General features: G+C 33.3%; 1 protein-coding gene across 6 annotated transcripts in view; it reads left to right on the top strand.

Moving 5' to 3' along the window:
• The window catches only part of LOC100649852 (collagen alpha-1(XVIII) chain), a 345705-nt gene that overhangs the window by 21709 nt on the left and 306186 nt on the right, over positions 1–17810 (top strand). For all 6 annotated transcript variants that reach the window (XM_048410056.1, XM_048410054.1, XM_048410055.1 and 3 more), the window contains exon 3: positions 225–295. In XM_048410056.1, coding sequence (XP_048266013.1) covers positions 225–295 — 71 coding nt within the window. The remainder of the gene's footprint in view (positions 1–224; positions 296–17810) is intronic.

Raw genomic sequence — 17810 nt, 5'->3', positions numbered from 1 at the left:
AATATCACTGGAATTTTATTTTATCCTGGAATAAACATTACTGCGTTATACAAGAATTATCCAACATACAGGTTTCATTATAACATTCGTATAATTTAAGAAAGAAGAGCATAAACATATAAATCGGAAGAAAATTTGATTATCACACTATATCGATATCGATTACATTTTTAATTAATCATTTCAAATACGAAATAAAGTAACATCGAAACATTTAATTTCAGATTGCAGTGGTTGATATTCGTCCTGTTCTGTGTGACGCGCGTCAACGCGGACTTTTTCAACGAGAAAAAAGGTAAGTGTCAGTTCATTCAACGATAATGGGCCGACTCGGGGGTTGGTGATTCAGAGATTCGAGGACCATTTGTCCCTCTCTGCCCTTCCAGACGTCGTCTACTGTGACGATCCGTGGTACAAAATTCTCAGGAGGGCTCTTCACTCGTCGAGGACTTCTCAAGAATATTCAGCGGGTTTTTTACCAATCTTTCTCGCGAACTTCCAACGTTATTCGTTTTACGTGAGCAATGCTTCGTCACAAAGCTATTCGCGAACCGTCCGCAACAAGCTAAACGAAATTTCGTCGGTTTCTCTTTCAATCGCTTTACATTTTTCAGTAAGTCACTTTTCGCTTGTGTTGTTTTAATATTCATATCCTTTTCTTTTTTACTGCAGTAGCTTCTTGTTTTTATCGATTGATAATACCTATTAGGAAATTATATTCATTAGGAATTGTTAGCGATTGCAACTTTAATTTTAAGATCAAGCTGTTTCTTGAAATAAATATTTAAGGGTCAGTTAATATAAATATAGAGAAGTAAGAGGAATTTTAATGGAAAGGATAAAGTTAAAAAGGATTGTTCTATCAACTTGAAGTAGTTTGTTTTATTTATACTGTATTTCATGTTGATAGCAAAACTTTTTCAAATGTATGTAAAGTATGAACAGTTTGTTTGTCGTACTGATAGCTCTTTTGAATTCAGTTATAGCTCGAATTTCTTCCGTCGAATGTGGAAAGTGCAGTGATTCTTTCCGAACCCGCGGACTTCTTTCTTACTTAAGTGAGGTCGGTCACTCGTAAAAACGAATCGTCCAGCCATTCTCAATGGACCATCTCGTTGAAGTTGATGTAACATGAAGTTAGGATCTTTATTTTTGGATTCTTAAGTTACCCTTATATTGCAAAAGTAACAACGACAAATTCGATTATTTCAAATTATCTGTTTAAGACGATAATAACAAAATATTATACATGAATTTTCTTTAAATAATTCTCACTTTTTAACGTTGCAGTATAATGTGAATTAAGAACAATTTGCAATAGCAATTCTATTAAGGGAAAGTATGATAAATACTGGATTGTAACAATTTTATGGTGTTGTAAATTTTCACGAAACTATTTCATATTTCCGAGCAATTTTCCATTTTTCATGAAGTGAGGTAAAATATTAGCAGTAATGCGAAGCAAGTTTCGAAGAAGAATGGAGATTCCCGAAGAAGGATTTAATAAAAATCTTGCTTGAATCGTGATTACAAAGTCCTAATATCTTGAAATGGTTTTATGATCATCAGCATATCTTTATTTCCTCCTTTAAGAATTTCATAACCCGAAGAGTCGCGTCTCAGATTCAGCAGATATTTCATTCCGGCAAATCGTTTTTATACAGACCTTCATTTCGTTTCCGGCATTCCATATTATTCTGATCAGTCGTTATAAAATCGAGGAATCACAGTTGAATCGTTAAGAAATAATTTATCGATTCTTTCATTTTTCGTATACTGTCACTGTATCGACGAATGTATTAAAAACGAAACAAATATTCCTTTCTTCAAGATATTGAAGGGAGTTTGTAAAAAAGGACGTATCACGGTGATGTTTCCACTTAAATCGATATCATTCCATGTTTTAGATTCTTTTTACTAAAAGTGAAAATATCGGATTATTATACGAGTATTTCTTCAACAATAAATAAATAAATAAAAAAATATATAGTATAATATATATATATATATATATGAACTTTCAGTAGATTTTTAAGAAGTTTTTTAAATAATTAAAGAAACCTACATGTTATATTAACGTTTGAGGAAATATTTTGAAAATAGCTTATGGTTGAAATACCGTATTTTTTTTTTTTAACCAAAATAGATTTAGTTTTTTAACTTGTCGTTAACATTTATTAAACTTCCAAGTAGCTAATTATAAAATTTGAATACGTAATACGTTATCTGTAACAAGAAAACGATCGAAATGCTCAAAATCATTTCAACGATAATTTAAGATTATGAACGATTCGCATTCATACTTTAATTTCCCAAGCGATTTTGCGGCGATGCATAGACACAATTCTAAGGATCTGTCTCGAAGACAATCCGAAGTCGATAATCCACGAACGCAAGAAGCATCGCGTTATCCGGAAGCTCGAAAGACTCAGCCGCTCGGTGAGTTTCCGGTTCTCTTATCAGGGGCGGATGCAAAGAGGGTAGGTCGGCTGTGTCGGTGGTGTTATAGTATAGGAGAGCGGGGTGAAAAGGGACGAATAGCTCCCGCAGGATGCGAGATAACTCTCATCCCCATAGCCTCATTTGTATCCGCCTCTCTTCTTCCATCTTCCATGGTGAACGGTTACTTTTTGCATCACTGCCTCGTCAATATTTAACGACGCGTCATTGGTCAGACCCAATTGCCATTTAATTTCATTTTCCTTCCCTACTGTTTTAAAACGATAATTGAGAATATTTAATTATAACGACTAATTTTTTACAATTATTGTGAAACTTCTGATAAAATTTAGGGATTTAATAAAGAAATATAGACTTAATTGAAAATATCATAAATTACAGTAATAGAGTAGAAATACTATTGTTAGAATGAATGATATTAATTTATCTTTTAAGCTAAATTGAAACGTAAGGGATAATAGCAAAAGATTACGCCAATTATATTGAAAAATTCTTTTTTTTTTAATGATAGTACTGATATTTTAAAATATTGATCAACGTAAATGTATATATTCTTTTATAATAAAAGATAGTTTCACTAATACTACATAATAGGATCGTGAATAATTCCTTTTTCTTTTTTTTTTATTTTAGGGAGAATACAGATAATTGTTTAGTTTTTATTTTTAATACATTTATTCGATAAGCTGGAAACTAATTCCACGTGCAATTGCATTGGTCGTCGTAACGAAAAGAAAGAAACGATCCGAGAATTCATTGTGGTTCATTCATCTTTCCATGAAATTGTTCTTGCAACAAGATAATGAATATACTTGGATGCGTTTCAGGAACCGTGCAAATAGAAATTTACTGCTATTGGTTTAATTATCTTTCCAGCGTACATTTCAGCGAAACAGTAGAATATGGACACGAAATAGATAAATTACTAGAGGAGCATCGTCCACGTTGATTTATCGCTGTGAGAGTTTGACCGATTGAAATTAAATTCAATGGCAATCCTACATTCTCAAAGATAGTCAATATTCCTTCTGATGATAGACTGCCAGTTAGACTAAAGGTAATCGTTGAAAATATTTATTCTATCCATTACGTCTAATCTTTTCTAAGAATGAAACAAAATATATATATATATGTTACTTTATTTGGCGCAATTGTACATAATATCTTTTCTTACAAATATTTAAATTGTAAATTTTACCGAATTGTTACCGAAAAATGTTGTGAAATTTAGTGACGCGGTAGTAAAAAAGTATGAGACATGGTTCTCCGTTGTCTGGCAGACGAAGCGTTCAAAACTGTTTTATTGTCGGTCTGTTTACCTTAGGAAACAGCGAGGAGAATTGCTTCCTGAGAATGTCGCGAATAAGGAACTGAAATATTACAAATTTGCATCGAAAATGTTTTAGTTTACACGACCAGCTCGACAGTTGTTCCGATCGTAAAGAAAATCCTTGTTTCTTCTTCGCCGGCACGCTCTCCACAGTACATTTTCGATTCGATTCTTCGATTACATTTTCATACTCAAGGGAAATAATGCATTAAAAAGACAATGATGCCTCCAAGTATAAATATCTTTTAATCGAAAAGAATATATCTGCCATTTCATTAAATTATTAAACTGGTCTCGAATATAAAACATTCTTTTCGCCGCAAGATTTGATAATGACGAATATCGTTCATAAATATCTCGTTTCAGTCGTATTGTTAAAAAAGTAGAGGTAATAATATTTATTAGTATTTTTGAGACGAATAAACTATATGTATATTCAGGCTCAGTCTCGATATTACGAAATGTTTATAATTCCCTTCGGAAATAACGTGTAAATTTGTTATATTATTTATCTTTTCATAGAAGAATTTCCGAATATTATAAATTATTAGGATATCAAATTCATGAAAGTGTAATCACATAAGAGTAATGATGAGCTTAAGAATTTCATCTTACATCGCTATACTTTTATCAAAAAAGTTATCTGAACTCTAGAATTCTTCAATTAAAAAGTTTTCAAATTTGTAAAACAGAACTTAGATATTCAACAGGCAAATAGGGGAAAAATATCGAGCTGAACATTATGGGGAATAGTGGAACACGCCAGATGCCGTAGCGGTTACGATTGATAGCGTAATTCTTTAGAAATAAATGAGACGTCGCGGTCGGCTGGATTAAAATTTATGAGCAGAAGCAGGGTCAGTTAAAAATCGGAGACGAACTAACAGTGACAGTTTCTTTCTACCGATGAGGGGATATGCAGGAATGCGCTAAAATAATGTTCTTACAACTAATATTTTTTCCAGTTATGCTCATAGAAGGTTACATTTAACGAATCTTCTGATAATATTCGTTTGACGATATAATCAATATGCACATTAAGACCACACGCAGTGACTACATTTAACATTATTATCTTTTATTATGAAATATTGTAGATCCACGTTCAGTAACGTCTCACGCACATTAATATCCGAAAGTGCTTTCCGAACCAAATTCCTCCGGAAAATTGCATCACTATAAATATCCATTACCCTACGTTACTTTGAGCGACCACTGAAACATCTTTTTAAAAGCCGTCCCACAACTTACGAAAGTTTATTCGGCGCGACTTTTTCAGGTCAGCTATCCTTCGCGTTGAGTAATACTTAATCTCGTAGCGCGTTATTTCCGGATTCACGACAGATGATGAATCTACTTTAACAAATAAGAACGTTCCGAGGTTCACGTTACACGATCACTTTGGTATTTTCGTATCTGTCACTGAAAAGTAGAGCGTTCATTAATTTGAAGCTTGTTCACTAAGAAATTTTACCGAGCGAAACGCGAAATAAAAGGGATCGGCTGGAACAAAAAGGAAGAGGTTGCGCAAAGGATTGGCCCGATGAAACGATTTACGACACGATGTGCCTCGAATTTCGTTGTTTTTTCTTTGGTGTGTGCCGGATGTGGGCGTCGATCGAATCTCGCATACTTCGTAATCGCAATGAGGTCCAATAATTCGGCATGACTCATCGATCAGTCACGGCTTAAGCTGAATTTACATGCGGCGTGTGTCGACTAATCGATTCCACTCGTGGATTCCTGTTGCATTTTAATGGCCGTGAGAGCGGTGACATACTAAGAATTTCGTGTCGAATTGACCTGCTTTTTGTTGGATAATCGATTCCCGGAAATTGGAAATGTAAGTGTGATTGTTTCCACCGACTTTTCGGGTCGAACGGATAGGTAGGTTTGAGTGGATGATTTATAAAAATTGATGTTTTTTGACAAACATGTTTTGACGTAGTTTTTAGAAGCGAACATTCCAGAGTATCGGAAGTGTCATGATGATTCTTTTCTGACAAAAATTATTATGGTCAGATAAATAAAATATGTTGATGTTAATGGAAATCGTGTCTTCCTTTAGATTAAATAAATTGGTTTTTAATATTTTAGTGCCAAAGTCGAATACGAATGTAAATAAATATATAAATATAAAATATTTCTTGGCACTTCGCTTTGCAGTTCAATTAAATTATTCAGGAAGTTTGGACAACAGATTTGTATTGAAAAATGAATGTGTTTTAATAAAGTTGAACAGAATTTATATTTTATATTCAACGAAAATGATTGACTTACAATGTTTGTATCAAAGGTCTATTGCTAATTGTAACTCTCAGTTTATTGTTCAGATTGTAAGCATGACTTCATATTTGGGCGTGATTCTAAAGTAACTGGAACAACTCGGACGATCTCTGTCATCCCCTGATAGAATTATTTTTACGATTCTGAATCATGATGACGAAGCATGTGTGTCTCATCCGTAAAACATATTCATGGCATAAATATTTCAATCAAGGTAAATGCAATTCGTCACTGGGGAGAATAAAATGGAATTATGACAACTTCTTTCCAGTTACGATTACCATATCCATTTGTTACTTGTAATAGCTTATATCTGAAGTGTAAAAGTACATTGACAGCAGAATGGATAAATTAATCTAGATGACTCCATCATTATGAGTACAAGGACGATATGTATATAGATACAACTCCGTTCAAAATTAAATATCAAATGAAATATTATATTTAATATTCCGAACAGCAACTTACAGAATTTACTAATCGTAAGACATAATCAATAACCCGATTACTTTTGTTTTATGGAATCACTTGAATAATTTTATATCGGCTTATTTTATTAAGTACAGTTTACATTTCTAACGACATACTATTATCGCAATAATATCTGATCAATATACAAAGATAAAAATTATACAAATTATAAAAACCGCGTGTAAGTATGAAAATACTTTTTCCTATCGAATATAACCTACTTTATCATTTACAAGGAAATAAAAATTCTCGTGGAATTATTCAAAATATTTCGACCACGAAAACTCGAAAAAGCAAGACAAATGCAAAATTTGAGGAAGAAAAAGAATATGTCAAAAAATGACAACGGCTAATCTATCATAAGTAGTCAGCAAGTGATAGAAGCTGTGTGAAATATCATAGTTTGTTCGCAAGATAGCCTCGGGGATATGAATCGGGGAGCAGCAGACTGATAAACCGCAGGATTATACACATGTTAGAGACAAGGGGGTTGATGTTGTACGTGGAACAAGTAGGCGATATATTACAAGCTGGGTTAACCATACGTAGTGAAAGTTGCGGGGATTGTCGGGAAGAGGAGAAAGGGTGAGAACAAGCTTCCAGACATTTTATACTTTCCCGGCACGTTCCGTGCCCAATATATCTCGCCTCGGTCACAGACATGTCTGTAACACGTTTCCGTAATCATTTTCTATGATTTCTCTGCATATAATTTCCTTCTGTTTCTAATATTCTCCTTCATATTTTGTACTATAAGGTTTTTAGAGATATGGTTGTTCTACAATAACAGAGAATTTGCTAAATTATAATTACTTGATGATAAATTTATTCCTATCTCCTAATTATATTATTTTTTTAGAAACTTTTACATTTTCTATGAGATACAGAGATTTTCTTGAGCGTGTATAAATTATGAGATAGTTTACATTTTTTAGACATCGTAATCCATTAATAATTTCTAAGATATATCTTCGTGCGAGGATATAATTTTGTAAGAAAAGTTATTTTTGATTATTCTGAGTTTTTTAAAATTAAGAAGTCGATGGAACTTTTTATTCAAATTTAAATACACCGCTGAATCAAAGAACTAGTCAAGCGTTTAAACGATTTTATATAATTTTTCACATTCTTTCCTTATCTATGAAAAAAATAAATCAATTATCCTACGCAACAATATATTCTTATAGAAATTTTAGCAGATAGAATAATGATCAACTAAAAAGTTAATTTTTGTAACTGATCGCGAGTAATATTAATTTGTGAACATAATTATTCCTTTGCTGCTTCATTTTGAAGATATACGCATATGTATATGTATACGCCAATCGTATCAGAACCAGTTCGAAAATGTCAATCAATTAGCGCGCAGCAACCACTATAACAAGTTGGACAGATAGTAATTACACTGTGTAACACCTTAATGTAATTAACTCTGCCCAATTGCATATCTTCTACGCTAGTCAGACAAGATTAATCTGTCATATGACATGCAGATTATTACAATCTATGCAACAGATGCGCTCCGAGTAAATTTCGTGCGATGATAAGAATAACATTGATTTCGTTAATCTGATGTCCAGGAAATGTAGGCATTTTAAGGAGTTCGAATTAGGCTAGAAACAGACTGAAATAAATAATAGGAAAATACAGTATAACGAAAGTATCTTTAGATGATAATGAAAATTAAACAATACCAATAAGGTAAAAATTCAAGGGCGATAATTTTCTAATCACATTATACATATTGTTTTTTTACGAACAGTGATCTCCTCAATTTCAGATAAATTCCAATGTGAATAAAATCATAGAGAACAGGTACAGGTCAAAGGACGAAACAAATCTGTATTCAGATTCCATTTCTTTAGTTTTGTCCATAAAGATACAAATTTTCATAAATATCTGCTGTCTAATAATCGAGTTCTATTCGATCGTATTTTTATGAACCTCGGTTCAAGGGATTCCATCGCTGGAAATAAGAAAAAATAGCGTGGAAAGGGATGATTGTCGGGAGAAAAGCGATTTCGTTTTTAGGTGAGCGTGCTCGTAAAACAGTCGTGGATACTCGCGATATTTCTTGCACAAAATGAAACATACACACACACACACGTAAATATATATTGTTCGTTCTTTTTTCTCCTATCATTTTCTTCACGCGTATATCCATTTCCTGGCCCGTTTTGTCGTTGCCACAACCATTTTCGTCGATGTCCGTCAATCGAGCACGGACCAACCGTTATTTTCCCTCGCAAGTTCTTCTTTTCTACCGTTTCAAGAATTTTCGTGGCCATTTCTCGTTTTATTTGGCATTTAAAAGTTTGTGGTCGGCGAAAACAGCTTGATAAAAGTACGTGATACAGGGGCGTTGGTTTGTCCAAGACAATTCAGCTTCGTGTTTGTTTTTTGTTTATGCGAAGTTCTTTAAGAAAGAAATCGAAGGATTTATTATAATTTATTTTAAAAAGATGGATTTGTAATAAATTTTTTATAGATAAATTTCCAGCCTTTAATTGATACCGTTGATTAAACAAATCCCGATAAAATTTATATTTTACAAGCAATTTTACAAGAAAAGTTTTACAAAATAAAAAGGAAGGAATTTGAAAGGATACATTAATTTTGTAGTAAGATTAGTTAAACTTTTTTGTTACTTTCCTTCTTCCATAAATTAAATTAATTGATTTTCAATAAAATACCAACTGGAGCATCTCTACAACTTGATTTATTCGTAGTTGTATTGTATTAGTTATTTGAGCACGGTCTGTGGTGTTTCGGGATCCACCCAACTAAGTTCTCCACATGTCCCCCAAAATCATTGTTGTTCATTCCGCTGGTACGCACTAAGGCATTAGAGTACTAATGTACTAGTGCCGAAAACAGTGGCCCACATGCACTAGAATTAGAGTATTAGAACTTTTGTACGCGAGTAAAACATAGATGATGCATGTGTCGTTGAACCCGCTAAGTAGTCGCTAGTTACTTCACAGTCGAGCGACCGCAAATAAAGAATAGAACAAACAAACTAATTGGAAATTTCACAGAGCATAATTTAATATTTTAAATTTAGGATTTAAAAAGTACCGGGCGTGAAAATAGCCATGTAAATGTATCCCTCGTATAAAATGTGCTTTAATCTTCGTTATTATTCGCATTTAAGTAATATCACACGAACCCCTGTGGCCACATATACTCGCCTTGGCTTCTCGCGAGGAAAAATTAATAAATAGTGGAATTTCAGCCGGTGAAATCGGATTAAGGCTCGAGAACGAAAATTCGACCAAGTCGTGTGAAAGCAACAAAGCAGAAAAGCGATATTAAGAAGAGAGAGAAGTGTGCGAAACAGGGGAAAGCAACTTTATGCTTGAGCTTCGGCATTTAAAAGCATTCCGCGTTGAAAAGCTGCCGCCTGAGCTAACTTTATGGGAGTTTCTTGCGTGCCATGAACAGAGAAAAAGAGTCGCATTATAGGAGATCGGTAAGAGAGGATGGAAATTGGAAAATCATAGATTCAGGTGGACGTTGCACGGTTGCTGTTATTATTCTTAATTTGAAACGTTATTCGACTGATGATAACATATTTTTTATATTTATTTTATATGTTATATATAATATATTTATATATTTTTATTATTATTTATATATTATATATAATATATATCTATATATTTCATATATATGGCAAAGGTGGAAGGAAGTCAAGGGGGAAAGTGAGGGTGAAGAGAATGACAAAACCGTCTGTTCGAAATTAATTATCTTTATTAAAAATAAATTATAATGAATGAATGATAATAATTTAACGATAAGTAATAATTAGAAAAAATTAACGATGATAAATTATAATACCAATGAAATCATAACAGTGGGCATTAATTAAATTTTTATTAATTTTATACATTCGATAAAGAACTAAATTTCTGAACAGATATTAGATAGTAGATAGATTTAGATAGTAGGTACGTAGTTATAACTGTGATATAAGTTTCCTTTATTTCCATCCACACTTCCAGTTGGGTAAATTGATGTTACTGAAATGTGCAATTTAATACATTTGTGTGTATGTTACAACTATAAGTGAACATGAAGTCTGAAAGCATAACGTATATACTTGTGTGCAATCATAACATTCCAAGTTTCTGTGTACCTATTTTATTCTGATGTAAGCTTCAATTCAAGTTTATGTTTGATAATGTGTTTCGTATAAAGTGCGGTATATACATATGTATAAAAAGCTAATAAAAGGACAGATTCGCATAACGAAGTCCCTTGAATGAAAATCAAAACCCATTTCCTACTAATTCTTATTAGTTTATCAATACAATTAATTTCATTTTATGGACGATATATATTTATCTATGTATAATATTTGTCTTAACAGTTCATTGGAGTGTCTACTTAAAATAATAAATGTAAAAGATTTAACGAATAACCTAATCACATGACACATTGAAAACTATAATTACTTAGCAAACTAATTCAACTCACTGTCTTCTCCAAACTCCAATGTTTAATTCAGTTCAAAAACAAACTTCCCAAACTCACTATCAACGATTCAACGTAACATTCAATCGACAAAGAAGCAGTTAATCTTTCAGAATCCCACTCTTTTCTTCAATATGACGAGCAGCATGCGTCATAAATCGTATATCACATATATTATGCGTCCCTCAGCCTCGTATCCCCTAAACGCATAATATCACGACATGGAGTGATCATAAAAGCTCTTTGAGCTGCCAAATGCGTGAAATGAGCGACGAAAGGCGCGTAGCTGTGGAATAAGTCGACTTTATTAGAATTTGTCGGCACACCCGGAAGTAACGGATGCGGATGAGAAGAAGCGAACAAATGGGGAAGGCGGAAATTCGCGAAGGCTGGGACGAGAGGAGAGCTTTCTCTCACCTGCGGAACGGAAGTGGCGAGTGGCTGGTAACGAATGGTCGTTACTCTCATGCCGGAACAAAAGCCTCGTAAACAAAACACTGCCGCCGGTCCACTACATGCTTCGTGGCTGCACCTTTGCTAGTTCCACGCGTCTCCTCTACACTTTCGCCCTTCCCTCGCCCTCGTGCTCCACATTCGAAACCACCGACGCTCTTCGTTCGATCAACGTACACTGGGTTTCACGAACTCCGAATGTTTTACGTTACAGACAATTTCGTGGTTTCATCTTTTGAGGCGCCTTCTTCGAAGCGGGATTTGGATAATGGTAATTTTTGGAGGGTTCCTTTTTATTCGAAGGATTTTGTAGTTACACTGTTGACTTTTAGGTTTTCTTTTTCAAGCTGTTGCATTTCTGTATTACACGTATAGAGAACTTAAATAACGAGGATTATACGCTGAACAATTTAGCCCTGTAATTGTAGCTAGTAGTACGAGCTCGCTCGTCTTTAGTCAAGGAATTAGAGTGTCGTGGAAACTATTAGGATAATTCTTGCAGAGGCTGTACGCGCGTTTCTCACGAGATTTGTCGGAGAATCGAGGATGCAGTGTCGATGTTTTTACGTGGGAGTACACGTACTCTGCATCAGGTGTCCCGGAAAACACGGCATTTGCATGCCTGACCTTCTTCTCGCCTCGCCGGATCCTTTTCTACCTTTCTTTTTCACCTTTCATCTGCTTCTTTCTCTTCTCAACATTCCATCCTTCATTCTCTGTGTAGTCCTTCTTAATTTTGTACACCTTGCTTCGTTCCGTCACGTAATTACAATTAACCTAATGAACAATCCGTTAAACGCATTTTATGCTTTCTAAAAAAAAGTGCTATTTTGTTGGTGTAAGGTATTTTATTGATCAAATAACAAAATAAATAAGATAAAATATATACCGTTTTATTTGTACAAAATACTGAAGTATGCAGCATGAAAAAGTAAAGACGAATGAAAGATAAAATAGTTGAAAGCAAAGATATTAAAGATACAGGTTGCTCGAGTGAAATTGATAATTTATTTTTAACCGTGACAGTGGTGGATTTAGTAGGCCGCTTACTTTTTGAGGATCGCTTTAAGAACTTTTGTTTCCATTGAAACTCGATATATTTAGATTTCGTCAAGTGTGAGGCACCGTGCAAGTCGTATGCAATCGTAACTTTGGAATGCAGGCCAGAAGTGAAACCATAAACTCGTATCTTTATTGCTTGTATTTCTTGTTCTGTCATGTAAAAGAAACGAAGCTGATACCATCGTTATTTATTAATTTTCGTTGAAATCAAAGGTAGGCCCGCAGCTTTGATACGTTCTTGTCTTGCCCCCTTCGTTCGTCCATTTCATCCTTTTTTCCATCTGTTCGATTTTGTTCTCAAAATCAAACGAAACTGGTTCGTTTATTTTAATGTCGCACAGTTCTCCTCAGGAGAGCGATATGAATTTATCAAACACGTTCCCGAAATAAAAATGTAGTTTAGTCTAATCTTACTTTACTGGTTTAGTTTTGTTTCGAACGTACGTGTTGTTGGATAAAGCAAACATTCAGAGTTAAACTATAACTAATTTAGTTAACGATACAAATCTTCTTTTAGTATTTTTTTTTTTTATTTATTATATGATATATTTTATTCTTTTAATATTTTTTCCCCTTTAAATGTATATCATTTCTCATTACAGATGCACGATCAGTATTCATATCAAAATTCATATCGATATGATCAACTATATGAAAAGCTTGTATCGTAGAGTATCGTAGAGTTCCATTTATTTTACAAAACGTAAATTCGAAAATGTTTTTTCCATCGCCGTAAAAATACACCTTTATCCTCCGATTCATTTTAGTAATTGCTTATATTTGCGGTGAAATACCTTTTAAGCTTTCCACGCCTCCCACGGGACAAACTTTGAACCCTCGTTCCCAGCGATATTATTGATGCAAATTGTTGTCAGCCAGCAGAGACGATACAAAGGAACGTCTCGAATCACGCCTAGTATTTCTTTCTGGATTTATTGTTTGCAAAGGAACTCTCCACAATGTTATTTATTCATGTAGATACTTTACGCAACCTCTTCTGATTCTTGTGAAATTCTTTTTTCCATTTTTATGCTTCATGTTGATTATTCCATAACTTTTTTTATTGTTCTCTGTAACTAGAAGTAGAGAAACATGTGAATTTCTTTATTGTATATTAAGGTGCCGTAGTTAGAGAAAATGTAATTTTTCGGATTTGCACGCAATACGTTCTTTTTTATTTAAGTACTGATTAATTCACAATGGTTCTTTGGATTTAGCGAGTTGAAAATAATACCGATTTAAGTCTGAGATTATAAAACCTTTCACGATCCGAGTAATTCGATTATTTTTACGGGGATTGCTACGTAGTCATTACTTTTAATTCGAATTTCCGGTGTATAATTTTATCTTCCGCCTGGATAACTTCGCACTTTTTCATTTCAGTGCTCATAAAGGATTCAGGGAATTACTTTTAATTGAAATGATTTATTACCAGTAAATCTAAAGCTTAAAAATTGTTTACTAATAATACCGCAATTTATTAAATACATTTATCGAAGATTAAGTTTCATACACTACAACTCTTTATCTGAAATAAATATATAAAAAATAGGTAAGAAACGAAAGTTCATCTTTAAACTTAGTCCGAATTAATTAACTCACTGAAATATCTATAATACTACTAAATAATTACTATTAAAAACGATATAAAATGTAATATACCTAAACCTAATTATTCAATATCAAAATCTCATAATAAATATAACAGTGTGCAAGTACTTTTTCACGTGTAGTATAAGTCGTGTGAATGTACCTTAAGGAAAGTATGTGTTTAAAGAGAAAACTGTGTGTTATGGGTGAAAGGTGATGTTTTAACTATAACAAGAACAAGTAGATAAAACAAACAACGAGTTATCTATATATTTAGGAATTCGTTTTAAAAGATACGAGAAAATGAGAAGCATGAAAAATCCCATAGAATAACAAAGGAAATGGATTTCTTTACGCCATCGTTGACATTGTTTGAGTAAGGTCAAACGTCGATTGTCTACTCCCTACTTCGACTTTTAACAAGGTGGACGCATGTTATACGATTATTGGAGGGCACGCGTTGCCCTATAGGGTCCAGAAACCGAACACGTGTGGTCCGTTCACGGGGCAGACAACCGTGGAAGGGACGAGTTTCGAGAAGTTCATTTTGCTTGAAATGTATCTGCTTGGTCAGCACCATAAACCTGATCCGCAGCTTATCTGGAGCCTCTAGGGTGGCCACCTGTCCGCTTTTATTCGACGTTCGTTTCATTGGTCGGGCCACAGATGTCGAGATGGACACTTCTTTCCGCGGAATGTCTCCACATTTTGATCGGAACATAACGATGATCGACAACCGTCTTGGAGAAATCGATGGGTATCTACGGTGTAAAGCAAATTTTCTTCTCCAACAATTTTTTTTATCTTCCAACTTCCATTTCTACGAGATAAATATGTACCTTTATCGTGGGAAATTTTACGTATGCGTATTTAAACCGGTCGAACGCAAGTTTATCGACATATTGATTGTTCTAAAACGTCGCGATGCAAGCATTATTAATAGTGGAATTTGACATGAAAATGTTAATATTGATATGAATTAATGTATAGCTAGATTGAAATTAATTACAAGGTTAATAAACTTTAAATCTACCTTTATATTCATGATGCGTAAAATATGTCGTACGAAATATTTCGTAAATATTTATAGAAATTGTTGGAGATAAATAACGTATCAATTTCTTACTCCCTATATTAATAGATAATAAATTTCACTTACCCTTTACATCGGCTCGTGGAATTTGAAAGGAGCAAGTACGAAATTAACATTTAGTTACAAACTTTATAGCGCGTAGAATTACAGGATGCAATTTACTTAATTTCAGAAGAAATATTCAACAGGGAAGACTACTTTAAGACTATGAAATTAGATACCATAATTTATTATCAATTTCATTAATGTTTTATTTAGTAACGTTGCGTGGAATAGTTATTTATTATTTTTCGCTGCACCATTCAAGGCAGCTTTCGTTCTTTCCACTCTATTTTAGCTGTTGCATATTGCACGCTTGTCGTTCCTATCTCAAAAATATGTAAACGTCTTTCTTCGCTCGTGATGAACATTTCTCCAATCTTTTGTTTCTTGTTGCCTGCCACAGAAACAGGTTTCTCGAACGCGAATCGAGGAATACAGGTAAAGAGCGTGAAAAGGGGAACGATGAAAAAGGAGAACGTTTCAATCAAACGAAATTATATGTTGAATAGACGTTCTGTAAACGTTATTACTTTCGAGTTCGATAATGAATTACAACATTTTTAATTTTCGCACAAATCTGTAACAATTTCATCGCTGTCGTTTATTTTATTTTTTACCAATTTCAAGTTTTTATACAAGAAAATAGCTTTAGTGAAAATTTGCATTGGACAAACCTATGGTTTTATTTTATTATAATAACTGATTTAAGATTCGTACGACAAATTCATTTATAATTTTAGTGAATTATTTTATTTGAAATAATACTTTCTTTGAGATGAAAAGCACAGCTAATTTTCTTAAAGTTTGTTAGATATTTGAGTGGATTTTCACTTAGCTCGCCACGACGGAAACATAGAGATAAACGAGGAACGCGACAACATTCCTTTTGATTACTTCTTATTTGTCTCCAGAGTCGTAAAGAGTTGTCTTCATTATGAGAGACCTTATATACCTATCTTATACCGTGTCACATATATTTTCGGATAAAGTTTGGAAACGTGTTTGCAACATTTTCTCCTCATCAATAAAGATATATTTACATATAAGTCATGATGAAATGTTTGCTTTTTTATTGAAAAAATTCCATTATAATAGATCCTTATTACGAACAAGGAATACGGAATTACGAAACGATATTTGATTCCCTTGTTAGGAGTACGTGTTGATGTGTTTTGCAAAATATGTTCAAGCAATTAATAGTTATATTCCTGAATTTATTCAGTCATTCAATTTTAGACATTTCTTGTTTGCGTTGAATTATGTAATTCATCTATTGGTACTCTCTATGGATATACAGGTTTACTCATAACGTGAGAATATAATTTCATACCCGAAATTCCATTAAGACAGTAAGAAAATAGTAGCTACAAGCATTGCGGATTCTATCATTGGAAATTCTAATATTTTCTATGTTAATAAATATTTTAATGATTTTATTAAAATATTGAGTCGAGTTCATTTACTCGATGGAAATGCCCGAATAAACTTAATTATTTGAATCAAAATTGAAGAAACTTATACGAGATTTAAAATATATGATATGAATTTCCTTTTTACTCTTAATCGTCAGATTACTACTGTGAATATATACATTTTAGGAGCACATTTTATGAAATACACTGTATACTTTCTCTTACAAATGTGGTTGCGCAGTACCATGTGTACTCTTGGGAGGAAAAGTACCTGTCCAATTTTCGTCTGTGTTGCTAAAACAGTCTTGATGGTTCTTTCCTCTACTATTCTGCTTATTCCATTAGTCGTGTCCCCTAAGGAAGCAAAGCCAATGTTCTGTTTGAGTTTTCGCTTCTCTTCATCTTCCTACATCCTCGCTTTTCTTATCTTACGTGTACGTTTTACTTTGCCTATACTTGAGCTACTTCCTATATGAGAATACTTCAATGATAGTTCCCTTATAAATGTTTCCTGTTTAATTAGCTCGTGTGTCGAGATTATACAATTTTTTAATATTTATACATCTATAAATGTAAGGTTTAAATACTCTATAGGAAATAAGGAATAATAATTAACGAATTATTATTTAAATATTTTCTCTTAAAGTTAGACATTTAGATTATTGCCGTCAAATTATTGTAAGCGTGATTTCCTGCAGATGATATCAATGTTATTTCGTTATAAATCCTCGACACATTTTAAAGATTACAGATAGAAAGATTACAATGATACAAAATCGAGAAATATTTCTCAAAATTTATTATTACAAATACGGGAAAGCAAAGCATAAACCATCGTATTTCTCGAATAAAGGAAAATGCAATTCACTGGATAATTAAAAAGGATGCCACGTCTTAATCGAAAGATATTGTTTTGTCTTCATTTCTACAATATACAACGATTGTTAATAAAATTAACAGGAAAAACTAAAATTAATTTTATTATCAACCGATACCGTAATATTAGCATACAAAACTTTACATACATACAAACCGAAAAACTCGGAGAAGACACTGTACGAATCATGATGAAAGGGTTGCAAAAGGGAAACGCTGGTTCTATGGCGAAGGTGCACAAGCACTATAGCGCGATTCC

Source organism: Bombus terrestris, chromosome 11, assembly GCF_910591885.1.
Source record: "Bombus terrestris chromosome 11, iyBomTerr1.2, whole genome shotgun sequence".
NCBI classification, from domain to species: domain Eukaryota; kingdom Metazoa; phylum Arthropoda; class Insecta; order Hymenoptera; family Apidae; genus Bombus; species Bombus terrestris.
This window is presented reverse-complemented; position numbering and strand designations above follow the sequence as displayed.